Source organism: Bicyclus anynana, chromosome 21 (assembly GCF_947172395.1).
Source record: "Bicyclus anynana chromosome 21, ilBicAnyn1.1, whole genome shotgun sequence".
Taxonomy (NCBI): Eukaryota; Metazoa; Arthropoda; class Insecta; order Lepidoptera; family Nymphalidae; genus Bicyclus; species Bicyclus anynana.
The window spans coordinates 9,120,532-9,147,019 of record NC_069103.1 but is presented as its reverse complement, the minus strand read 5'-3'; the positions used below and the strand labels follow the sequence as shown (position 1 = coordinate 9,147,019).

General features: G+C 39.0%; 1 protein-coding gene across 2 annotated transcripts; it reads right to left on the bottom strand.

The window, feature by feature from the left end:
- Positions 1-744: 744 nt before the first annotated feature.
- Positions 745-26,429, bottom strand: LOC112058378 (alpha-mannosidase 2). 2 transcript variants are annotated; one of them, XM_024099171.2, is made up of 20 exons: positions 25,880-26,429; positions 24,506-24,772; positions 23,886-24,033; positions 23,126-23,300; positions 22,210-22,511; positions 17,397-17,482; positions 16,714-16,814; positions 16,140-16,317; positions 15,251-15,435; positions 14,680-14,853; positions 13,257-13,521; positions 12,490-12,662; positions 11,330-11,548; positions 10,740-10,917; positions 10,075-10,233; positions 9,282-9,434; positions 8,596-8,718; positions 7,277-7,468; positions 5,705-5,818; positions 745-4,794 (listed from the first exon to the last, which is right to left on the bottom strand). In XM_024099171.2, the coding sequence occupies exons 1-20, from the start codon at positions 26,009-26,011 to the stop codon at positions 4,636-4,638; spliced, it is 3,483 nt and encodes a 1,160-aa protein (XP_023954939.1). In that variant the 5' UTR covers positions 26,012-26,429; the 3' UTR covers positions 745-4,635. The 2 variants fall into 2 exon arrangements, with proteins under 2 accessions (XP_023954939.1, XP_023954940.1); XM_024099172.2 differs by having other exon boundaries at positions 24,506-24,673.
- Between the last annotated feature and the right edge of the window lie 59 nt (positions 26,430-26,488).

The following is a 26,488-nucleotide window of genomic DNA, read 5'->3' as shown; positions in this document are numbered from 1 at the left end:
TGAAGAAAAAAGTCTTCGAACAGTGCGTGTTGCCAGTGATGACCTATGGTTCCGAGACTTGGTCGCTAACTATGGGCCTCATAAGAAGGCTCAGAGTCACACAGCGGGCGATGGAACGAGCTATGTTAGGAGTATCTCTGCGTGATCGAATCAGAAATGAGGAGATCCGCAGAAGAACCAAAGTCACCGACATAGCTCAACGAGTTGCGAAGCTGAAGTGGCAATGGGCGGGGCACAGTGCGAAGAGCCGATGGACGTTGGGGTCCCAAAGTGCTGGAATGGCGACCCCGCACTAGTAAGCGCAGTGTTGGCCGACCCCCCACCAGGTGGACTGACATCAAGCGAGTCGCAGGGATTCGCTAGATGCAGGTGGCTCAGTATCGTGATGTTTGGAAGTCCCTACAAAAGGCCTATGTCCTGCAGTGGACGTCCATCGGCTGATATGATGATGATGATGATGATTGAGAAAAAGTAGTTTTGCAGCACATGGTATGACTAAACTGCACTAAGGGTAGGGATTTTTTTTATTTCGTACAAAAGTCAAAACCTTCAAAAAGTTTCCGCCAACCTTGCAAAGTATGTCTAGTACGACATTTACGGGACATGGCTTGATATGTTAATAATTCGGAAAGTAAACTTCATACCACCTATGAGTTAGTGCCTCAAATTGAATTTAATTTAGTATCATACAGTATGAGCAAACATCTTCGGGTATACTTATTACCAAACAAAATAAAACAAAGATTACCCTCAACTATTTATTTACAAAATACTCATAGATATCAGATTGTAACAAAATAACAATGAAAATAAATATACAGCAATCATAGATTAACATGTATGATATTATAATAATTTATGTAGACAATTGTCTGATCGACCTCTAATCCCACTAAAGGTCATAGCACACAATACCAACTGGGAAAGGTTTCGTAACCGTCTCATCTCGCTTTCAACCAAGTGGAGACGTCAAGGCGACGTGCTTAAAAGGCTCGCAGGTTCCGTGTATTCAAGTGTGGTTTGCACTAAGAAGTTTCATACTGTTATCGCCGCGTTGCAACGACTTGCGATATAAGGCTTCCGTCGTACGAACGGCTTCAGTTCAGTGTGCTCGTGGCGTTCGAGCAATCCACATCTCTTGATGTGTAATTCTAGGGATGTACTAGGGATAGGCGGGGAGAGTGACTTGAGTGGAAAAGGGGGGTGTTTGTCAACAGTTAAAGGTACCTAACCCTACACACAACGTTCACAAGCATTCTCTGCGATTCTAGGGTCTTATTTTGGTTACAGTTTGATTTGTTAATTAAGTTGTCCTGACAAATGTAGTGAATCATAACCTTTGATCGACATTAGTTTTCTTATTTTTGTAATCACTTCTGAGTCCCGAGTTAATACGGTGACAATTGCTTTCCGAGATGATTATGTGTGCTATGACCACTAACACCACATTTACTTCTTTATATTCTTCAGTCAGGGCGCATATAGTTACATGTGGGAATCTACTGGAGATCGTACATACATCACAATATAAGAAATTATTATTAATTTATTTATTATTTTATACAGGCCTTCTCTTTCATTAAAAAAGGTCAAATTAGCATTTCACTACAACCTTATCAGATTTTAAATAACAATATTAGATACCACCAGTAAGGATCAGATTTAGAGATATTTACAAAATGAAAGTTACCTAATCGAGCTGGTGATCGAACCCACAAGTTAATAATAGATTCATAATAGCTTTCAGTACTTCTGAATGCTAATCTATTTTGAGGTTTGTTTATAGTTTTTATGGTAGGTTGATTTTATTTTGTAACAATCATTATAAATTGTTATTGATAGTAATCGGGACTAAACTTACACACAGGTAATAACCACTTCACAACCACACTCCAGAAACACATTTTCTAGAAATAATGTATATGGCAAAACGTTTGCCGGGTCAGCTAGTTACTTCATTTATATTTAATTGAATCACAAGCAATAGCAAAAATGGGGAAGACACCTGTAAACATGAAACAGTTATAGACACCAAAACATCTTGCACTCTATGAAACTTAACTTGAGATTACAAGCAAAAGTTTATAAAAATAGATGGAGAAGTTTCGCTGCGTTACATATTTACGCAGACACATTAAACATTTTTATATTATTCCTACAAATTATAGACCAAGAAATGTAACCGATAGAATATCACATTAGAAACTACCTTCACCTACCCACACCAGAAGATTTTTTTAAGCAACCTACACACAATACATTTTTCAACATACCCCGTATCATTAAAATTTAAAATTTCATTAAAAATTAATTAAAGTAAATAAATGTAACTAAATAAAATAAAATCCCAAGTTTTTGAGTTATATCAAGATGGCGCCCATAGAGCAAATGTCATGACAATTAACAGCAAACGTCAAATCGATTACTGTAATGAAAACGTCATCAATCCGCCATTATTACCCATAGTAATGTTGCAATTCTTGGGAGATAATGTATATTATTTCGTAAGAATCAAAGTAAATTCGTAGATTTGTATATTCAAAAATAGTTGAAAAAAATATCATCTTTTATTTCCGCTAGGGTACAAAGACTGGACCTGGGCTCCATACAATTTTGGACCATCTCCTTTGATTTAAAACAGTTTTCATTAATTAAACAAGTGGGTGAAGGTCGTTTCTATAGTCTAGCAAGTTCGTCGATGACACTCCCATCTCTCATGATAAGCGGGCGACGAAAGACTGCGCGGGTGTAAAATCGTGCGTGCGGGGAAGTGAGGTGCATCAGTCATCGCTACACGCCCCCGTTCCGTAAGGACTGTTACGAACGAAGTTGCCAAGCTATATATATATATTTTGGATCTTAGACTATGAAGTCCGATTGTGGACACTATTTTGGGCAATTTTGCCCAAAGATAAGTGTACACCGTCAACTTGAGCAATTATATTGTCAATAATGTTGACAATATAATTGTATAAAGTTAAAGTATACGTGTTTACGTATTATTGTGCGTTTTAAACTACCAATTAGAAATAATAAAACATCCTTGATACAACCGATCGAGAGAATCTGATGTGAAAATTATTATTAAGTACTTACTAGCGGACAGCCGTGACTTTGTCCGCGTTTTACTGAGACTTTTCTTTTTTTACTCCAGTTCGATTTCAATGAAGAAATCTCATATTATCGAATTTGGCTTAAACGAACTTTATTGGTCAAGAGTTAAAATGTAGATAATACGAGAGTAAACTCGTGAGTTTTTGATGAAACATAATTAAGATTAACTTTTTTGATTTTTTTTATTCATTGTAATGTTTGGTAAATTCAGACTTTTTAATAATTTTTTTTTTGAATTGTTCAGCTCCAATATACCTAAAATGTGTTAGGGCTAGCACTGGACACTTAAATTATGATTCAATGTGTGAACTTGCAGTCCAAATAGTCTCTTTTTACTATTTCAATTTATCTTTTTACTTTTTATTCAAATTATTTTTACCTTTTTCCTCATTATTGTACCTCTACAACTTGTGTATTGTTAATTTTTGAACGCAAATGCGACAATTCACATTGACGATGTTAGTGGACATGTATGAAATTTACTAACAAGCTATTGTTAGTAATTAATGATAAGCGTGATAGCGTATTCACTATTTATTTTATGCTAACTGATCAAAATTGAGATTATAGGTAAAAAATGTCATCCGGTGCCTAGTGACAACCCTTCACTAACTTGAGTTATCAATACGAATCTATATTGAAGAAGAAAATAGTCCATTTTACGACACCTTGTAACTAACAGCGCTTACTGTTATTAAAAACCTTGTGCACGCCACTGACACTTCACAAGCGCAGCGTCAATCTGTCGAGGTGGTAAGTAAAAATAATTTGTATTAAATATAGGTTAACTTTACTGAGTCAAGTCAGTTTGTTAACTTGTGCAACCCACACAGATTCAAGTCCGTAGACTGAAAAAGAAATAGACGAATATATCCTTCAGATTCCTTCGAAAAAGAAAATTATGTGTGGACTCTGTAAATAAACGAGATAAGTAGATTCAATATTCAGTGTCATGACGCATGCTGTATTTCTGACATAACGACGCACGGGTCAAACAAGTTTGACAATTGTGAATTAGTATTAGATTTTATGTTATTGTTAAAAAAACGCAAAATTACAGCGTAAACTATGTAACAGTAGTTAGCACAAAATATAAATGGATGAAAAATGGTTTATTACTCAACCATTTTTAAGGTAATTTTTTTTACGCACCCTTGACTTGGCGAGTAAGCTGGTAAATGCGTTACGAAATGTGTAAACGGACGAGGCGAATAAACGTTAAGAGGGAGAGTTAAAGAAATTTCGATTTAGCCGCGTGGTCTAAATCTTGCAGCACATTTGTATGTGACAATTACATCAAAATTGAATGTTATTTGATTATAGCACACAATTTATTTGACTCAGTGACCACAACTAGAACTAAATGTTCTTCAGAACATTATGCTAATTAGCGCAACAACAGCGACACTTACCAGGCTAGATAAGTTTGTGGAACATCAAAATTATGTGTCTAATTACGCTAATCAGTAGTCTATTTATTTCTCAGTCTACGTCAAAGTCTGTGTTACTAGTTTGTTTGGCTCAGTTACGCTTGATCGTTTGGTTGATGAACACAGATCGTATCTCCATGGGGCACAGCGTGACCACACTGTCTGGTACCGGGTTGCCGATGGCGACGAAGGTCAATGAACTTTCGAAGACGCTATCCGGTGGTACGTCTACCAGATCAGTTAACGGTATCTGTGTGCAAAAATCAATCAGGTCTATGAACGTTTACATTACGTGTACATTACGGCGATAAGGATGCCAAAAAACGTCCCCACTCAATGAGTGCCAAACAACTTCTTGAAAATTCAACCCTAAACTCAATCCTTAAGGTTGAATTTGCTCTGAATTTGGGATATTATTGAATATTGGACTATATTTAATGTAATGTATAAGGTATAATTTTCTTTACCAATAATTCTAAAACTGTCAAAGCAAAATTGGCCAGTTTTTAAGTGAAATTTTCTACATGATTGTGCGTCCTTTTATTATAAATGGTCAATGTTTCTAATTTATGAACAAAAACTGTAATGGACGTCCAGACGTTTCGCGATTTTACGAGCAAATACAAGATATTCCACGGCATTTTACATTTTTTCTTCTCTTTCTAACAAGTATCTTCGCCTGAGAGAGAAATTTAATATCCCTTTTTATTTCAAAATTAGCTCTTATTATCTAAGTGACAAGGTCGACAGTTTGGTGATTACGAAATAAATTTTTTGTAATTCATGTGCATAAATTATATTTCGTAAACGTAATTCGGACGTCCATTGGCTGATGTGAAGATGATGATGCTTCATTACCAACAACCCATATTCAAGCTCACTGTCGAGCACGAGTCTCCTCTAAGAATGAAGGGGTTAGCCCACCACGCTGGCCCATTGCCAATTGACAGATTTTACACACGTACAGAGAATAAAGAAAATTCTCTGTATGCAGGTTTCCTCACGATGTTTTTCCTTCACCGTTTGAGACACGTGATGTTTAACTTCTTAAAATGCACATAACTGAAAAGTTGGAGGTGCATGCCCTGGACCGGATTCGAACCTTCGTCTTCCGAATGGAAAAAAAAAATCCAGCCTACACTACTGATATGTAGTATTACCTGTCCATCCCCTGGTGGGTAGAACTGCGCGACGGCGCGTTCGCCGTAGCACGCGTCTAGATGTACCCTCTGCAACGTCATGCCCATGCCAACTGATGACAAACCGTCTTTATTCTGTGAAAGATAAAAAATATATTAGAATAGTAAAGGGGACAATGACTGGGCTCCATACAATTTTGGACCATCTCGTCCAAAATTGTATGGAGCCCAGGATCAGTCATTGTACCCTAGCGGAAATAAAAAAAGATATTTATAATAACTATTTTTGATTATACAAATCTACGAATTTACTTTAATTCTTTCGAAATGATTTTAATTCTCTCCCAAGAAATGCAAATAATAATGGCGGTTTGGTGACGTTTTCATTGCAGTAGTCGATTTGACGTTTGCTGTCAATGTCAACTATGACATTTCATTTATTTCTTTTTATTTAGTTAGATGTATTCACTTATTAAGATTTTAATAAAATCCTTGTATTTTTAAAATTTTAATGTTACGGGGTACAAGAGTGGAACTGAAATGGACCATCACCTTTATTTAAAAAAATATATGAATGTGCCAATGTTTTTCATGCCTTTGTTGGCTTAAAACAAATGAGGTAAGCTTGCTGGATCTTAGAATAGGATAGGCGATAATATTTGTTGGGTTACAATAAATGGGATCGTTTTTGCTCAGAGGTACGATTGTTTCACTATGCTTTTGTAAATGTTTGTGTTTTGTTTTTTTTATTCTTTACAAGTTAGCCTTGACTGCAATCTCACCTGATGGTTAGTAATTATGTAATCTAACATGGAAGCGGGCTAACTTGTTAGGAGGAGGATGAAAATCCACACTCCTTTCGGTTTTTATACGACATCGTACCGGAACGCTACATCGCTTGGCGGTACGTCTTTGTCGGTAGGGTTTTAAGTAGCCACGGCTGAAGTCTCCCACCAGCCAGATCTGGACTAATTAAGAAAGTGTCAAAAAACTGTAGTCGGGCGATGTGTGCTGCCGTCTATAGGCATAGTGAAACAGTTTGTTAGATTAAACTACCAGTAGATGGCGTTCGCAGATAACTTAGAAACAATCCCGTTATGTTGCGATGTAGTTAAGCCCGAGGCATATAGATGGGGGTTTTTTTTTCAAGAAGTTTTCATCTCAAGAAATCTCATCTTTGTGGTCTAAAGCATAGCAAAAACCTATTTATATTCTATTATTCGTACGACCTATACTTTTTGCATGCTGTGGCTACCTATAAGTAAAATTATATGTGATATGCTACCCTTATTTGTAAAATATTTTGTATGTGTTCATATAATTTTGTTGGTGGTCCAAATCTATACTAATCTATACTAATATAATAAAGCTGAAGAGTTTGTTTGTTTGTTTGATTGAACGCGCTAATCTCAGGAACTACTGGTCCGATTTGAAAAATTCTTTCTGTGTTAGATAGCCTATTTATCGAGGAAGGCTATAGGCTATATATTATCCCCATATTCCTACGGGAACGGGAACCACGCGGGTAAAACCGCGCGGCGTCAGCTAGTAAATAAATAAATCACACATAAGTGTAGAGATACTGTTCCTCACCTTAGCAGTGATATGCGAGTGGTACGACGCCAGCACGACGTCCGCGGCGCTGAATATGGAGCGCGAGTAGGCGGGGCGGGGGTAGTTCTCGTTGGCCGTGTAGTGCATCGTTATGATCGGCTGCAGGAGGAGCTGTTGCGACACGTGCGCTCCTAGAGTTAGTTGGCCACTCCCTTGCTCGGGGGATTTAGGCTGAAACAATGTTATATCGTCATCAACCCATACTCGGCTCACTGAGCTCGAGTCTCCTCTCAGAATGAGAGGGGTTAGGCCAATAGTCCACCACGCTGGCCCAATGCGGATTGGCAGACTTCACACACGCAGAGAATTAAGATAATTCTCTGGTATGCAGGTTTCCTCACGATGTTTTCCTTCACAGATTGAGACACGTGATATTTAATTTCTTAAAATGCACACAACTGAAAAGTTGGAGGTGCATGCCCCGGACCGGATTCGAAGCCACACCCTCCGGAATCGGAGGCAGAGGTCATATCCAATGGGCTTTCACGGCTCTTAATGTTATATATATTTTTTAAATATTTATCAAGACATTAGACGGATATAAAAAAAGACGAGTTGTAATTTTTTATATATTAACATCCTAATACTAATATTATAAACGCGAAAGTAAGTCTGTCTGTTACCTTTTCACGGCTAAACGGCTGAATCAATCAAGATGAATTTTGGTATGACGGTAAATGGGACCTTGGAGCACAATAAAGGATACTTTTTGACCTTAAATAAAAATAGAAAGGGGTGAAATAGGGGTTGAAAGTTTGTATTGAAAGTCCTTAATTTTCAGAGTTACATATTTAAAAATTTCAATTCATGAATCATAAAAAAATATGAAATAAAACATGATTCAAGAATTTATAAAATTTAACCACTGAAGTGGTGAAATAGGGGTTGAAAGTTTTCATTGATTTCCACGCGGACGAAGTCGCGGGCTACGGCTAGTTTTTTATATAAAACACTTTATACCCAATAAACAGATGGGTGAAGGTCGTTTCAAATCGGATCTTCTACTAATTCTACTGGTGGGACATAGGCGCATATAGCGGGAGGGCCGGGCCCACCCTAGAATGGTACAGTGCTCACTCTAGAATTCTGGCCTACCGATTTAAAAATCTATGATGGACGCCAAAATACAAAATATACAAAGAAGAAAATCAATTAAATCAGTCGACCCGTTTCAGAGGCCAGCATCCACAACAATTGTAAACGACATTTCTACAATGTTGTCGACTCTGTTCAGCGGTAAATCAGGGGCCTAGGAAATAATCCTAGACCCGCCAATGTGGTGGGATGACGTATCTCACCGCGCACGGGTTGTTGGCTTGCTCCACGATGAGCTTGAAGGTGTGCCGCGTGCGCACGTTGTCGAGCACGCCCTGACTCACGCCGCGGTTGTCGTCGCGACTCAGACGACGGTCTTGCATCACCTGCGTGCCAGATTATAACAACGATAAATATTTTTATATGGAATTATATTTAATTTACGATATGAAAGTTATACACATGTGACAAGATACCCTGACCCGGCATTCGAACTTTGAACCTAATTGCCTCATTGTTTGGACCAATGAGGCAGTTAGTATAGATAATATTGTTACGAACTAGGGTTCGAAGATTTGGAATTAAACACCTGGTGACTCGTATAAGACTTTAATCCAAGTATCAATACACACTTCCAAACGTAAGCAATTCGTAGTCCAAAATCGTAGCCGAGGTCACTATAGTTGTATCGCTGGTAACACTTGATGTTTACTTCACTCCGTTTCGAAGTAAACTTCGACCGGTATTTATACCCGTCACAATGTGTGTAGACCATTCTGGAAACGTGTCGACGCTTGTTGTAGGGGCTGACGCAGCGCTTACTATTCCATGAAAGTCGACGTAAGCAAGGCAATAAAACTTCTTATCTTTTAATTGTACACAACCCGATATGGGCGAGCGATTTAGAACCCTATGTCTGTAGTAATAGAGTTCTCATTAACAACGTCACCTCAATCTGTCCGGACTGCAGCGCGGCCATGCCCAGCGGCGTGGAGGTGAGCAGCGTGAGGCGCGAACTCTCGTCTTCGATGTACGCGGCCGCCGGCAGCGGGTAGAAGTTCGCCTGCAGAGGGATCTTCTCGAAGTGCCGTCGCTTTATCATCTGTTCAAAGAGTTTAATTAAGATTATTTTGGAATTAAAATTTTTTAAGAAATATAAGGCATGCTTGACTTGAGGAGTAAGTTGGTGAAACAACACAAAGTGTAATCGGGCGATGCGTGCTGCCATCTACATGCATAGTGAAACAGTCTTTGTTATTTTAAACTAGCAGTAGATGGCGTTCACAGATAACTTTGAAACAATCCAGTTTTGTACACTTTAAGGACCTGTTGCGATGTAGTTTGGCTTGAGGCTCATAGATGGCGCTTTGATTTTTGTTTTTTGAAAGAAGTTTTACTTCAGCCGTGTGGTCTACTAAAGCATTAGTAGGAAAATAGGTTTTTATGCACTACGGTTTTTTGTCATTGTCTTAGTTTTAGAGCTTTATTTAGTTTGACATCTATTATAGGAATTGATATTTGGAAAGTTCGAATCGTGCCGTTTGCAAGAACCAGCTCATGACTATGGGTTCGAAACTAGTCGGGCATACTCCGACATTGTATCACATGGGTTTTAGCCGTATTTCATATTAAGTTACTATGAATAACACTCCAGATAGTTAAAATTATAAAATTCCATTTTAAACATTTTTCTTGCGTTTTTTAACGCAGTGGTATGACATTTTGTTGGTAAGCCATATTACCTGCATTCCATTAATGTCCGTGTAGAAGACATCTCCATTCTTGATGACGGTGGAGAATCTCATGGCAAGTTCAAGGTCATCCACCGACGGGTCGATGAGGAAGGTGTTGCTGATCTCTACCTCACTCTGAGGCAGAGATGGGTTGTAGTAAACTGACATCTGAAAAATGGAAGTCTGCAGATTAAGCCAAACTTTGTAAATAAGTTACGTAGTCTTAATTTCTTTAACTTAATTATTATTGTAGTTGCCCCATATTTCGTAAATATAGGTTCTTTTTTGTTGCCTCATTTATTGACAGAGTTGGTAGTCGTATATAAGTCACTAGCTGACGCCGCGCGGTTTCACCCGCGTGGTTCCCGATCCTGTAGAAATATGGGAAATATATATAGCCTATAGCCTTCCTCGATAAATGGGCTATCTATCACTGAAAGAATTTTTCAAATCGGACCAGTAGTTCCTGAGATTAGCGCGTTCAATCAATCAAACAAACAAACTCTTCAGCTTTATAATATTAGTATAGAAGTGGAAAGTAATGAGTAAGGATCTAACTTCTAATGACATTTATAACTGGTTATTGATTTTCAATCTCCCTTTCCCAATATGCCTTATCTATTAGACTTCAGATAAATTAATTAGTTGATAGTGATTAATTAAATAAATCTTACAGCAAGAACGATTTCCGCCTTATTGGGACTGATAAGGCCGGAGTAAAGCGTGGCCTTGAAGGGCCCCTCGGTGATGACGATCTCTGGGAATGCATCCGCTTTGTAGGCAGTGGCGGGCCCGTCGGGGATGAACAGGTAGGCGCCGCTGTTGTTGTCGGGCCCTTTCTGAGTGCCGTATCTAAAAAAAAAATAGAATACAACTATTACATTGTGATTCTGTGGAGAGGGTTCTGCTTGTGAAAAAACTTTGGGATTGGTAAATATACACAAAAATAATATTCAATTATGGCATCAGACAAAAAGTTTGGGTGGATTTTTGTTGATCTTAGTTGACATTATATTTTATTATCGTGACGTAGAACTATTTGCGTAGGTAAAATACTTGGAGCAAGAGGTAATTTCTAAAAAATATGGGCACTTTTAACATAAAAGATTATTAAAGGTAAATATCTTACAAACACTTGTCAAGAAATAAACAATCGGACTGATGACAATGTACGGTTGATAAATCAAATAAAAGCGATTGTTCAGAATACGAAAAATGAACCCTGGTGGGAGGTTGTTCATAAGAGCGTTTTGCTATTACTTACTGCACATAATCCATATGGATAGGCGTTGTCTTTCCATCAGTTGAGACGATAGCCTTAAGCAGGCCGTTCTGCGTGGCGATGAGACGGCAACTCTTGCCGGCCTGCACGGTGACGTCATCCGACAGCCGCGCGGTGGGCTGCTCTACCGCGAACATCTTCGGTAGATCCACGCTCCAATAGTCCGCGTTGTAGATACGCACGTGGGAATATGACGTGTATCTAGGGAATTAAACACATATTCAGGAGCTATTCGACGTCGTACCTTCCTTTTTTTACCATCGTATCAATAGAGACCAGGTGAGTTTTCATCCCTATGTTATTGATGTCCTTATGACTCGTACAAAACGCTTTGCGTCTTCTTTTATCATACGCACGACAACGGTTTAAGGGGTTTTAATATAGTTCCCAAGTCATGTGTTTCTCCGTTCTTATAACTTGGTTATCTTTAAAAGAAGAGTCAAGGCATCTTTTGAGCAAGCGTGTCCTATCTCAGACCATACATTTATCATCACGTGAGGTCATGGTCAAACGCGAGCCTATCATGAACAATAAAAACACAGTTACACCTCTTTAAAGTTGATAATTATCAAACGTTACACAAATATTATAAAGGTGAAAATGTGTGACTAAAGATTTGTCAAGAATAGAAAATCTTGGAATAGAGAAAGTCTGGAGTTACATATAGGTTACTTCTTATTCCTTTAAATTAGTGGTTTCAACGTTTATTGGTTTTATTGGTTTGCTCATATTGTCCTTACATGTTGTCCCTCATTTTGTATACTGTGACGGCGAGCGAGTTGACGGTGACAGGGAAAGACAGGTGGAACGTATTGACCACGGGAGATATTTTCCCCATTATTAAAATAAAACTTCTTTATGATCGCTTAGACTTAAGGAGTAAGTTAGTGAATAAATTACGAAAATTATAGTAGGGCATGCTGCCATCTAGACAGTGAAACAGTTTTTGTGATTTTAAACTATCAGTAGATGGCGTTTTTAGAGAACTTTGAAACAATCCCTTTCGTTGCACTGCAAGAACCTGTGGCAACGCAGTTATGTCTGAGGCTCATAGATAGCGCTTTGTTATTATTATTGAAAGAAGTTTTACTTCAATTGTTTGGTCTACAGTACACATATTTTTTGGGTTTTTTTGTCCTTACTTGTTAATACTCATGTTGTCCCTCAAGGTGACGGTGTATACTGTGACGGCGAGCGAGTTGACAGTGACGGGGAAAGATAGGTGGAACTTGTTGGCCGCGAAGCCGAGCCTCTTCTCGCCCGCCACCACGGGAGATATCTGTGCCATTATCGGGTTGCCCTCTGGGTCGTAAACCTGTGTAAATGGTTTAATGTTAACTTTGTTCACGGTATTATAAGCTCTAATTTAAACTGTTTTGTCTTAACCGTTGTAATTGCCAATTAGGGTGGATGGGCCTGACATATTGTTCATAATAAAAAACCCTTGAAAGTTCAAGATAAATAAAAAAAAAAAAATTTAACAGATACAGATACATTTTAAAGACAAGTTAGCCTGCTGTCTAAACTGATGTTAAGTTCATTACTTCTATGACATAGATTCTGTTGCTATGTTGTATGTAGCATCATATCAGATTTTGTATGTCTGACCGGAGCTAATGTAGAAAATAGAAAATCCCACATTGACCCGCACTGGGACTCGACCCCAGAAATTATCTGTCATTATAAACCAAATTTCCAACTGCACCGAAAAAGATCTCCGACTATTTTCACATGGCACCTGGTTATGTGGCACCTTCAAACATTGTTTATGAAGTGAAAGTAGGTCTTTCTATTGCACATAAAAGTTACTGAAAATCTTGCATTTATTAGACAATACAAAAGCACAAAAGCATGTTTAATGATAATTTAAATAATCCATTTTATTTGATTATTTGATTACAAAAAATACCTCAACATGTGGCGTAGATACGAAGACAGTTACAACTTGCGTTCTCTTGAAAGGCAACGCGTTATACATCAGCAGACGCCTTGAAGGTGACATTACATCCAGTGCTATGGTAATCCTTGAAGGTATTTCGTCATGCCTCCGCCAAATGTCATCTACATCGAAATATACGTCATCTTGCACTTGATCCTGTATGAATGGCTGTTTGAGGAGGTGGTACGCTGCTTGTTGGATAGCGGATTGGCTGTGCTTGATCGCTTGAAGCATTCTATAAAAGAAGACTAGGTTTACCACATAGTAAATAAATTAAAAATTTTAAAAAAATCGACTTAGGAAATATAATGCTATGTTTATATACTTGGAAAGTCTTGCCAAGTGTCAACCAACACAAACGTGTAAACGGGGGGTTTAGCATGACTTGCGTGAACTTCTCGCGAATCCGGCGTTTGGTTTTTAAACACATTAAATCAAAAGAAGCTTTGCAACATATTTACACGTGTGTGTTTTTTATAAAAGTAATTTATAAAAATCCACCTTCTTTTCTGCCAAACATTTCGTTCGTAAACATTCTTTATAGTTTATATTTTGAATAAAAATACAATAATTGGTACAATTCAAAGGTCTACATTTGCCATATTTGCCTGTTCTGATCACACCAAAGCACTCGTAAGCGTGCGAATGGCATCCAAGCATTAAAACTTGCGAGCTTGTAAACGTTTGCCAAGCCTCGGCCAGTGCCGGATTAAGGTAACATGATGCCCTAAGCATACCCTGTGGGCCCCTCTATCCATAAGTAAACTACAAAAAAATAATCAAAAAAATAGTATGGTAGCTACCTTAAGTAGAATATGTATCAATCAACGTCAATTTAAAACGGTCGGATTTTGAAATTGTTTTAACTTTCATGTGCTGGTTTTTTCTCGATCGTTTCTGGTGCCCCCCTAGACAGGATCGTCGTCATCAACCCATATTCGGCTCACTGCTGAGCTCGAGTTTTCTCTCAGAATGAGAGGGGTAAGGCCAATAGTCCACCACGCCGGCCCAATACGGATTGGCAGACTTCACACACGCAGAGAATTAAGATAATCTCTGGTATGGAGGTTTCCTCACGATGTTTTCCTTTACCGATTAAGATTAATTTCTTCAAACTTTACTAGACGGGATGCTCTAAGCAATTGCTTAAATAGCTTATAGGCTAATGCAGGACTGGCCTCGACAAGCGTGTAAACGTAGCATAAGGGCGTTTATACATTAATCAGCAGGAGCTGCGGTGAAACAAACGTGGCTGGCGCTGTCGGACTAAACTCGCACATTGTTTGAGACTGCGGCTCGCCGCTACCGCCGTGACGTAGTATGTAAGCCTCCATACAAATACAACGGGGACTAGCGCATAATGTGTAAACGCCCTTAGGTATAGTGTACGTACTTCTTAGCGTAGTCCTCTCTGACTTCATCCCTCGAGGTGCCGGTGACGCCGTCGTGGTGCTGGAAGAGCGCCAGCATGCGGCGCGCTTGCTCTACGCGGTCGCGCAGCTGCAGCGCCGTTATGTGGTTCACGGAATGTGACGAGCACGCTTGAGAGGTTATTATTTCCGCAGCCCTGCAATGAGTCTGTTTGTGATTTCAAGATAACCCTCAAGTGTCTATATTCGTGTAATGTTGTGAATGAAGTCTGAAGAAAGAAGAATGAAGAACATAAACGCACAAATAACAAAGATATTACTAATTTTGATTGAACGCCCATACAAATCTAACGATCATTATGTACCTGCTACGTCATTAATTCGTACCATTTATGTATGGGGCGTCTTTCAGGCATCCGTGGCAGTGCCGCAAATTTGACCCGTTAAATCCCTGTGGCTCCGAAATTAATGATCGCAGATACCCTGTTACTTTTAGAAAATTACTTTACTCTTAATTTATATACAATTTAAGGAACTGCCATCATCCCTATTAACTAATAGAACAAACTATAAATACTATATTATGCATCTCACCTCACATAGGCCAACAGTACTCGATCCATATTCTTGTAGAACGGTCTAGAAGTGTAGTAGCCGCTCCAGTAGTGCTGATTCCTGTCCGCATACGTGAAGAAGTCTCCGCTAAGCACCGGGAAGTCGGATAACTTCACCTCTTCGTGGAGGGCCTTGAAGTAGTCTTGTAGGGTGCCAAACTCGACCTGTTTAAAAGGTTTTTTTACCGAATACCAAATCCTACTAATGTTATTAACGCGAAAGTTTGTATGGATGTTTGTTACTCTTTAACGCCGCAACTACTGATCCGATTTAGCTGAAACTTAAAATGAAGATAGATAAATACATAGGCTATATTTCACCCTGGAAAAATCTCGCGGGTTTTGTGAAAAACTCAATTCCATGCGGAAAAAGTCGAGGGCGTCCACCCAGTATAAATTAAATCGGATAAGTGCAAGTCGGACTCGACCACAGAGAGTTCTGTATAATGGGTATGAATACATATTTGCTTAACCGCGTTAATTGATATTGTGCTTCAAAGGATAAAGATGAAGAGAAGATGTTTTTATGATTTAATTACAAATATAGTTTTCAGATATTTTACTATTCTTGTAGTGTAAGATAGTAGGTATTAATATGTCATCATCATCATCTTCATCATCACTGTAATTTGGCTTAAGTATATACTAATGATGCCAACGAAATGGAAAACTTATAAAATAGTTTTTGTTAGGATATTTAAAAAACTTATAAAACAATTTTTGTTAGGACATTTTATCTCTGCATGTAAAGTGAGGATGATTACCTCGTCTACCATATTCATGGTACGGTCATCATAATCCTGGTATGGTCACCATATTTATGGTGCAGGGTATTGTTGGTTAGAATTTAAAAAAAAACATGCCCTTACCACAGTGTTCCACTCGTTCTTATTGTTGATGTAGTCTATGATCATCTCGTAGTTCTGGTACTGGTTGTCCCACTCGTTGGCGCGGTCGTAGCGGAAGTCGTCGCCGAGCGGGAACATTAGCACGTTGCTGCGGTACAGCTGGGCTTTTTTGCGCCACTGGTCCAATATCATTGAGGCTCTGAAATGTTTCATTTGGCTTAGCACCGCCTTCAAACTTATCACAAGGTAACACATAGGTAAGATGTTATTTTTTGCTTTTTAGTTTAGGTTAGCTTTTGAGTCGGAAGTCGGTTGAATTTTTTTATTAAAATTTTCATTATTTAATTATTTATTATTTATTTTATTTACTTATTTATTACTAGCCGACGCCCGCGTCTTCGTCCGCGTGAAACTCGATATAAACTTTCAACTATCCTACCCCTACCCCTACCCTAACCCTAGCCTACCCCTACCCTACTCCTACCTACCCCTACCCTACTTTTCTGGTTGATTTTTTACACCTTGTGTCCGAAAAATCCATATATCTTACGGAAGGAAGTAGTAATATTTTAATTTTGAGAAAAACATTCTGTACCTTTCATTAACATTCTTCAGTATTATTTTCCTTGGTGGAAGACCCCATGGGCATGTTATACCGTTTCCTGGTAATCTTTTGAAATCAAATTGGCAGCAGATCTAAGAAAAATGTTAAACGTTTACAGTTTTTTTTTTAATTTTTTTTAAAGAATATTTGCCATATCTTTTTTAAATATGACCAGATGATATATGGCAAATAATAAAAAAGATATGGCAAATATTAATAGTTCTAACTAGTCGGGAAAGACTGTATACAAAGAAGGAATACTATCATATTACAAAACAATTCATATGAATAATATGATTTTGAAAATATTAAGCACCTATCTTTAACTGTTTAGGAAAAACCACATGTCATCAACAAAATCAATTATTAATTTTCATTTTATACTAGCTAGGTTCTACCCGCGCATAGTTCCCGTTCCCGTGCGAATCATCATCATCATCATCATCATCATCATATCAGCCGATGGACGTCCACTGCAGGACATAGGCCTTTTGTAAGGACTTCCAAACATCACGATATTGAGCCACCTGCATCCAGCGAATCCCTGCGACTCGCTTGATGTCGTCAGACCACCTGGTGCTCCCGTGCGAATGCTTGGATAAAATATACTCTTCGTTACTCGCTGATAATGTCGCTTTCTTCAAATTACTAACTATTAGAGCAATGACACATACCTTCGGATCCGGGCCGCAGCTGTGCGGTACGTCGTATGAGTAGAAAGGCATCACGTGTGTAAACATGTCTGTCTTACCAACGCCATCTGAAATCATATTTTATACAATGTAACTGACGATATTACTGGCTTAAGTGTGCTTGTATTGTTTTATATATTCAACTAACGGACCTCTTGGACCTCTTTAATCCGGCCCTATCGCAGAATCCGTTCTTAGTGGATATCTACTAACTATAAACTACCTTTCTGCCTGCGGTTTTCGAGATTTCGTGATGAATGCACCTTTCGCATTTATATATTAAGATTGTATATCATGAAAAAAATTACGAAATATAATTTGATTTAAGAAATTTTAAAATTCAACCTCAAAACTAACAAAGTTCATTTTGATTTTGAACAAAATAAAATTCAAATTCCATCTTTAGGTTTCAGGCGTATAAACTAGTATTTCAGTCATTTTCATCAGTACGAGTCGTGATAGCCCAGTGGATATGACCTCTGTCTCCGATTCCGGATTTGTGAGTACGCATTACGTACATAATCATTTGGATCAGCTAGGCTATTCTGTAACGATATTTTTATAACTCGCAAGTGTGAGTTTCGAATTCACCTCTATCTCACTCTGTTTAACATGATACTATAGAATGAGAAAGATAGCGGTGAATTCGAAACTCACACTTGCGAGTTATACAAAACATCGTTAGAGAATAGCCGTGACGTACGTACGTTCGTAATCATTCAGATCTGTCGGCCAACTAGTGCATATATAAAAAGAATGCACAACATATTATTAGTTGAATATATTAAACATCACAATATCTGGTTTCTATAATGCATTACAATGTAAATGGTCAAGGAAACTCTGGCATTGTGGACATAGAGTGTCGTCAACATAGACATCAAATATATGTAGTTAATTATTATTCTAAATACGAGGATACCTTAGAGATTAGATTCTGCTAAGAAAGAAAATACCAAACCCATAAAAGATCATTTGTTGTTCGTCTGTATGTCTGGATATCCCGAAACCCTTTATTTCGGGAATGCGTGGGAGGTATCATGTTTAGATTTAAACCTTATACTCAGGTCTATAGTCCCTTACCTTACCTTACCTTATCAGCCGATAGACGTCCACTGCTGGACATAGGCCTCTTGCATGGACCTCCAAGCACAACGATCTCGAGCCGCCAGCATCCAGCGGCTCCCTGCAACCCGCTTAATATCCTCGGTCCACCTAGTGGGGGGTCGCCCAACACTGCGCTTTCCGGTGCGGGGTCGCCATTCCAGCACCTTGGGGCCCCAACGTCCATCGGCTCTTCGAACTATGTGGCCCGCCCATTGCCACTTCAGCTTCGCGACTCGCTGAGCTATGTCAGTGACTTTGGTTCGTCTGCGGATCTCCTCATTCCTGATTCGATCACGCAGAGAAACTCCAAGCATAGCTCGCTCCATCGCCCGCTGAGTGACTTTGAGCCTTCTAATAAGGCCCATAGTCAGCGACCAAGTCTCGGATCCGTATGTCATCACTGGCAACACGCACTGATCGAAGACTTTCGTCTTCAAGCACTGAGGAATTTCGGACGAAAAGATGTCGCGGAGTTTCCCGAACGCTGCCCAGCCGAGCTGGATTCGGCGATTCACCTCTTTCTCAAAATTGGACCTACCTAACTGGACTGTGTGTCCTAGGTATATATATTCGTCTACAATTTCGAGCGCAGAGTCCTCAACAATAACTGGGTGGAGCGGTACATGAGTATTAGTCATGATCTTCGTCTTGCTCATGTTCAGTTTTAGGCCCACACGTTGAGAAACCCTGCTGAGGTCGTTGAGCATGGTACTAAGGTGAAATGAAATGAAATGAAATGAAATGAAATGAAATTTTATTATTTTATAGTTTTACAGTCTCTGATGTGGCTGAGACCTTCTTTTAAGTTAAAACCTGTATCAGAAGGTCTCGCTCTTCCTTAATTACAAATCTAAGGTCAATTACAAAATAAAAATCTAAGGTCCTCCAGAGTCTCTGCCATAATGACTACATCATCGGCAAAACGTAGTTGAGTGATGTACTCACCATTGATGTTGATGCCAAATCCGTTCCAGTCCAGAAGCTTAAAGACATCTTCCAATGCAGCGGTAAATAGCTTTGGGGAGATCACATCTCCCTGCCGCACTCCTCGCTGCAGTTGGATTGGCCTCGTAGTCTGATCCTGTATACGGACTGACATGGTGGCGCTTTCATACAAACACTTCAACGCTTGAATGTACCTGTAGTCGATCCGGCATCTCTGCAAAGACCTCAGCACAGCCCAAGTTTCCACCGAATCGAAGGCTTTCTCATAGTCCACAAACGCTAAGCAAAGTGGCTGGTTATACTCTTCGGTATTCTGTATAACCTGCCGCAGCGTATGAATGTGGTCTATGGTACTAAAGCCTGCTCGGAAACCGGCTTGTTCGGGAGGCTGGAAGTCGTCAAACCTACGGGCGAGACGATTCGTGATGACTCTCGAGAACAACTTGTAGACATGACTCAACAACGAGATGGGTCTGTAATTCTTCAGTAAGGTATTGTCACCTTTTTTGAAGAACAGAACCACCACGCTCCTGTGCCACGCCTTAGGTGTTGTACCCTCGTGAATGACGGAATTAAACAACCGCTGAAGGACCTTAAGTATCGGTTTTCCACCCGCTTTCAGGAGTTCTGCTGTGATTCCGTCATCACCTGGTGCTTTGTTGTTCTTAAGTTGTCTGAGAGCCATACTAATCTCGTATAGGCTGACGTATATACCGAAGATATCCCGGGATATCTTCGGTATAGTGTCGGGTCAATTTGGCTCTAGGATCTTTGGCCAAATTGTCAACAGGCTTTTGGGTAGAGGTGTATAGGTGTCCGTAGAACTTCTCGACCTCACTCAAGATCTCAGGCTTAGAAGAAATGATATTGCCCTGATCGGTCTTCAAACGTGTCAACTGTCTTCGTCCAATAGACAGATCTCTCGCGAACACTTTCGAGCCTCGATTGTTCTCGATTGTATCTTTGATACGCTCGGTATTGAAGCGTCGCAAGTCGCATGTCTGCGATTTAGAGATCTGTCTATTAATCTGACGGTATTTTAACGCGTCTGTTGAAGACTGCAATCTCATTTCTTGTCTTTCCTCCATGAGCTTGAGTGTATGGTCCGAGAACTTGTTAGTTCTTTTTGTACGGTGGGTTTTGAAAAACTTAAACCCGACCGTATGGACAGTTTCTACAAGCCTGTTGTTTAGATCGTCCACATCAACGCAATCTGCTAGGCAATCGAAGCGGTTCTGTAATTCCAGTTGAAAGCTCTCGGGGTTTTGGATTTGGGCAGGAGTAGGTCGGAGCGTAGATTTTACAAGTTTGTACCGTTCCAGCTGTAAGTTGATATTCAACGTGCCTCTTACCATTCGGTGATCACTACCGGTTTTGACCCTGTTGATCACAGAGACATCATTGAATATATGCCGTCTGGTAGACAAGATGAAATCTATCTCATTTTTCGTGGAACCATCGGGGCTCATCCAGGTCCATTTCCTGTGTGGCGGCTTCTTGAAAAAAGAGTTCATCATGAAGAGTCCCTCCTTTTCCATGAAGTCAGCCAACATTTGGCCCCTGTGGTTCCTTTGCCCATAACCAAATTGCCCCACTCTCAACTCTGAACCGCTTCTCATACCCAGCTTTGCATTGAAATCCCCCATCACAACATTGTAATAGGAGTTTGAGGCATGTATGGCTTTTGAGATATCCTCATACAATACCTCTACCTCCTCGTCGGAATGTGTCGAGGTCGGCGCGTAAACCTGTATGATTTTCAACGAATACCGTTTGGTGATTCGAAGAACGAGGAATGCTACCCTGCTCGACACACTCTCGACTCGTACAACATTGTTTACGAGGGACTTGTGGACGATAAACCCGACACCACCCTGGGACTGTTGGTCGCCCTCCCGGTAGTATAACAAGTTGCCGGATTCGAGGATTATCGAATCCTCCCCCTCTCTTCGGACTTCAGATAACCCTATGATATCCCAGCGCAACTTGCTAACCACTTCTTCCAACTCGATCATCTTTTCGTCGGTCCGTAGAGTGCGTGCGTTAAATGTTGCCAGGTCCAGTCGTCGGGGTTGGCAGCGGAATGTCCCCCGGAGATTCTTGACACCCCTTGCCCCGCCGTTACCACGACCGCTGCCGGAGCCGGGAATAGCGGGGCCACCGAGGACTAGGGGCTGTTTGTTTTTGGATTTGTCCATGAAGGTTAATGCCCGTAAAATGACCACGCTGGGCATGCGGGTTGGTCATTCGCAGGGCTGAATTTTCCGCACCGGTGTCGCTGCTGCCCGACACCGGCCTGTGCCATTTATGAAAATCCAGCCAGTTAGGAATGGTTATACCGCCATTGATCGGTCGCCAGAGCCTCGTCGGTCACTCTGCAGGGTGCACCACGAGCAGGTGAGGTTGGCATTTGGGGAGGCTGACTGGTACTAGCCTCCCCCTTACACCCCTATAGTCCCATGGAGTAAAAAAAATCAAACTTCCTTTACTTAAAAAAAGATACGGCCATTTATTCAGCAAAAGAACTGTCCGTCGGTAGGGGAAACCGACTCGCACTTTTTCGGTTTTTTTTGGTGGAATTATAACTCATATTCTAGAACTAAAGTAGTACTAGATTACTCCATTTGACAATTAAAATGAAGAGAGAAAATGTTTTACTCAAATTAGGTCAACAGTTTTGGTTATTAGCTGAAACAAACAGATCAGGCAAAATTGGTATTCTAGTATAAATAAATGGACTTACCCCATACCTGCCTCCATTTAAATTCCAACTGTCTATGCAACGCGAGTTCCTTTTTCACTCTATAATGCACCCTTTGTATGACAGAGTTTTCCAGGCCAGTCAACTTGAGCAAGTAGGGTTGTCCACTTGAATAGCCAAACGGATCGATAGCCCAACCGTTCTTTGGCAGGTAACCAAGGTTATCTATCAACCATTGGTGGCCGGTTGTCAACTGTTGGGCGATTGATAACCAGTGGCTGCTCGCTTCGTCGTTCATAACCCAACCGCCGGTCACAATTTCTATTTGTCCTGAGTTGAGCAAGCTAAAATTGATTATAACTACATTATTTGACAGACTTAATTATGTGGTTTGCCTAAAAAATATTTATCCACAAATGTCAGAAGCCTGGGCGCACTGCTAAGCGTCTGGAGCGAGTTCCGCTGGCTGGAGAGACTCCGGCGGTGTTTACACACAACAACCAACATTGTGGCCAAGTGCACAAAAAAAAAAATATACAGTCGAATTGAGAAACCTCCTCCTTTTTTATGTTGGTTAAAAAAAGGATGTCAGATTTTAAATGCCCAATGAAAAATTGATTAAAGTCAAATCAACTTGCAGATGCCCTCAATTCTCTTTGCATGCAATTCTGTTTTCTCAAAACTTGCAGGAACTATATGTTCATCCCAGGAAAAGGAGGCTTAATTATGCTCTAAGAACTAGATTATTATTGTACTAACCCCTAACACAGTTTTTCCGACTTCGAGGGGAACAGGAATATTGGTCATAACTAAAATATATGGAAAATATTCTTAAAATAAAATTATCCAATGGTATAATTACAGTGAAAAGTGTAAGTCAACGGCAGTGAAAAGGTAATAAGACTGACAGACTTTCGCATTTATAATATAAGTATGGGTGATTCATAACATTGTTCACCTCTTAAATGCCTCCTTTTCTTTGTTTGTAGCATCAGTGCTCCACCACAATGCCAGATAACTGACTTCCGCCCAAATGAACTTCCTCCCGACGCCTTCTTTGAGTTTCTCCACCATGTTCGCAAATATAGCTTTTGTTTGTGCTTTGTAATAGTTTTCGAATGTCTTGATCCATCCTGTAAAATTATAACAATTTTAAATGATATGACTGACCAAAACAATAACTTATGATGTAGCCAAACTTTAAAATGCTAGGATAGCTGATAAAGCTGTGTGTTACATGGATAGTCAGAATTATTTTTCTACTATATAAAAATAAGTCGGGTTTTCCTTCCTGACGCTATAACTCCAGAATGCACAAACCGATTTCCACGGTTTTGCATTTGTTGGAAAGGTCTCAGGCTCCGTGAGGTTTATAGCAAAGAAAGTTCAGGAAAAATTTCAACGTAAGGTAGACGTAGGGTAGAGTACGGGTAGGGTAGGGTAGGGGTAGGGTAGGGGTAGGGTAGTGGTAGGGTAGGGGTAGGGTAGAGGTATTTGAAAGTTTACATCGAGATTCACGCGAACGAAGTCGCGGGTATCCGCTAGTTTGAATTAAAATTGAATGAAAGTTTTTATTTTTAGTTAAAAACTTATTAGTAATGCAGTTCGGCTCCTATAAGTGGATTTGTCAATAACTTGAAGTTATGGGAACAACTCCCTTGCACCCTGTATATCCTGAAATAAAGGAGTTATGTTTCCTTTAAAGACATGGATCTTACCAGGGTCATTGTGAGAGTGTGGCACAATGAACACTTTCAGCTTGTTCTTGCTGCTCCACTGGTTCTCTTTGTACTCTATGTTCCATCCCTGCTTCCAGACTCCGCCGTCTATGTCATCAAACATTATCCTGTCATACATTGACAGCATCTGTATGAGAAATAACACAATGTTTGATTTTTGTTTTTAGTTAGACTAAAATTTAATTATAAAATTAGTTATAATAAAATAGTTAGTTAACTTTTGCTAAGTAGTTGAAAATGATTATTATTCTGCTTATAAAGAAGAAATATTTAAATTCCGACTTGAAATGAACAAAAATCATCACATCACATCCACTGTTAGACATAATCTGCTCTTAGCCCTTTTCTTAATCCATCCCTGTTGCAAAATCAGTTTTTAGCGGATGTCTACAAACTAAAAACTGTCAAATTTCATCTTGGTATGTCAAGCTATTTTTGATATTACATGATGAGTGACCTTTCGCTTTTCTATAAATTTAGATTATTGTCTTAAGAATAAATTGTAATTACAATTTAAGCTTATGTCATTCACTATTTATCATAAAATTAATATAAAATTGGTTACTCTTTAAAGATAAATAAATAACTAAAAATAGTACCTGCACATCAGTTTTAGATGTCTTCAGTATTGGACAATAGGACATGTTTATCTTCTTATGCATCCTCGGTGGCTCATCACCAACAACTTTGAACTCCCTTTGTTTCTCCTTGAAGACTGGCTTAGGCCTCCTCAACGGAGGGTGTACCTCCTGCGACTGTTCTACAATCTGATCCATAGATCTTTTGATTTCCTCCACCACAGAATGATGTAAGTTTAGCCCATTCTCTATATTCCGTAGTTTGGATTCAAATGACGACCATTTGTTCTACAATAATTTTTAAACCTCATCGTCATTATCATTACTAACATAAATGACTAACTACAGGGACAGGCCAATCTTCTTACAGGAGAGGGTTCTTACAACTAAGACCAGCTGTTGTTCTCTCAAGTGTTAATACTAATATAAAACACAAAATCCATGCATGCATCATCAGCATGCTCTCTGAAGCATGGGGAACATATTTCCCAAAAGAGAATGCCCACTGGCCAATATAACGTCAACCCAGAGAACACAGGTATACCCCATATAAAAGTATATAGAGATGATAATATGATGTATAAATAAAGATCTGGTTAATAAAAGGAAGTGTCTTGAAGAAAAAAAACATTTTTGGTCACTCCTCTTGTTCAAAAAGTTCACAGGTGTACCAAAGAGAAGTAACATTTGAAGCCGTACTATTTTTTTCCATTATCAAGAAGCTTAACAAATAAGTAAAAAAACAAATAAGTCAATCATGTCTTCAAAAAATATTGTAATACTCAGGTGGTATGGTCAACGATCTTACCGTGTCCCCATTGTGGACAATTTAAAGATGAAATAAAAATGTAGCAAACATTAATGAACAAGATAAGGATGTCATAAGAAGTAAAATTGTCAAGATTTTTTTAGATATAAGTAAATTGCTGGTTGGTTAGGATCAGCCTGGGCCGGGGATGTGCATTCTGTTTGGATGCTATTGAGAATTTCTTGGAAAGAACAGCCAAATATTTCATAGCCCAAACCAGAACAAAATGTGCCATAACCACAGACTTTGTATCAACAAGACAGGCAATTTGAGAAGCTACTTTGTCTTCTATTCTGAAAGTATTGTACATAAATGTGAAAAAAATAATAACATCTCTGTTAACACAATAATAAATTAATTATAACTCAAAAGTATTTTCAAAAGTAATTTGGAAAGTCAAGTAAATGTCAATAGATTGATTTTTTCAAATGCTCAATACTTGTGTTCCTTAAAATCTGATCATTTAACAAAATAACTTTGTATTTTTCCTTGTCGAACAATTTGTGGCTCATCATTTTTAATTAACAAACCCACGTTGTCTTTGTCTATGATACAAAATATAAATTAACTGCTATTTCAGTACTTACATCGTCAGGTTCCACCAAGGCTGGCTTGATGCTGGGTAACTTGAAGCTGAGATCAGTCACTACATACAATATAAATAAAAACGCTATAATACACGTCGCCCAAAAGAAAGCCGACAATCTCCTTATTCTCATCTTGATATTTTAATTATAATTACTTAGTATAATTATATCTGCCACATATTAATAAATCAACCCACGTTTGTAATAAGTAGTTACTGATATACACTAATACTACACGTAATTTACAGGTGAATAGTAGTATAACATTATAATTTTATCAATTATTGCAGTTGATAAGAGCCAATTTGATAAAGATATATTTTGATTTATTTTGCACTCTTGTTCCCGGCACTGACTTCGAGCTCGCCGCTTGAAAGGCGAAGTTTCAAAATTGTTTATCTACCGATGTAGTGGCAATTTACGTTTACATTGTCGTCTTTATCGGCGTATTATTTATTTTATTTACACAATTTTACGTTAAACCAGAACAATAATACATTAACATGTCAAGTCAAACACGTATTTTATTTTCGTAAACTTCTTCCATGACAAGTGACAGTACTTGAAGTGCGTAAAATGAAATGTACAGATTTTTGCTTCTAATTATTG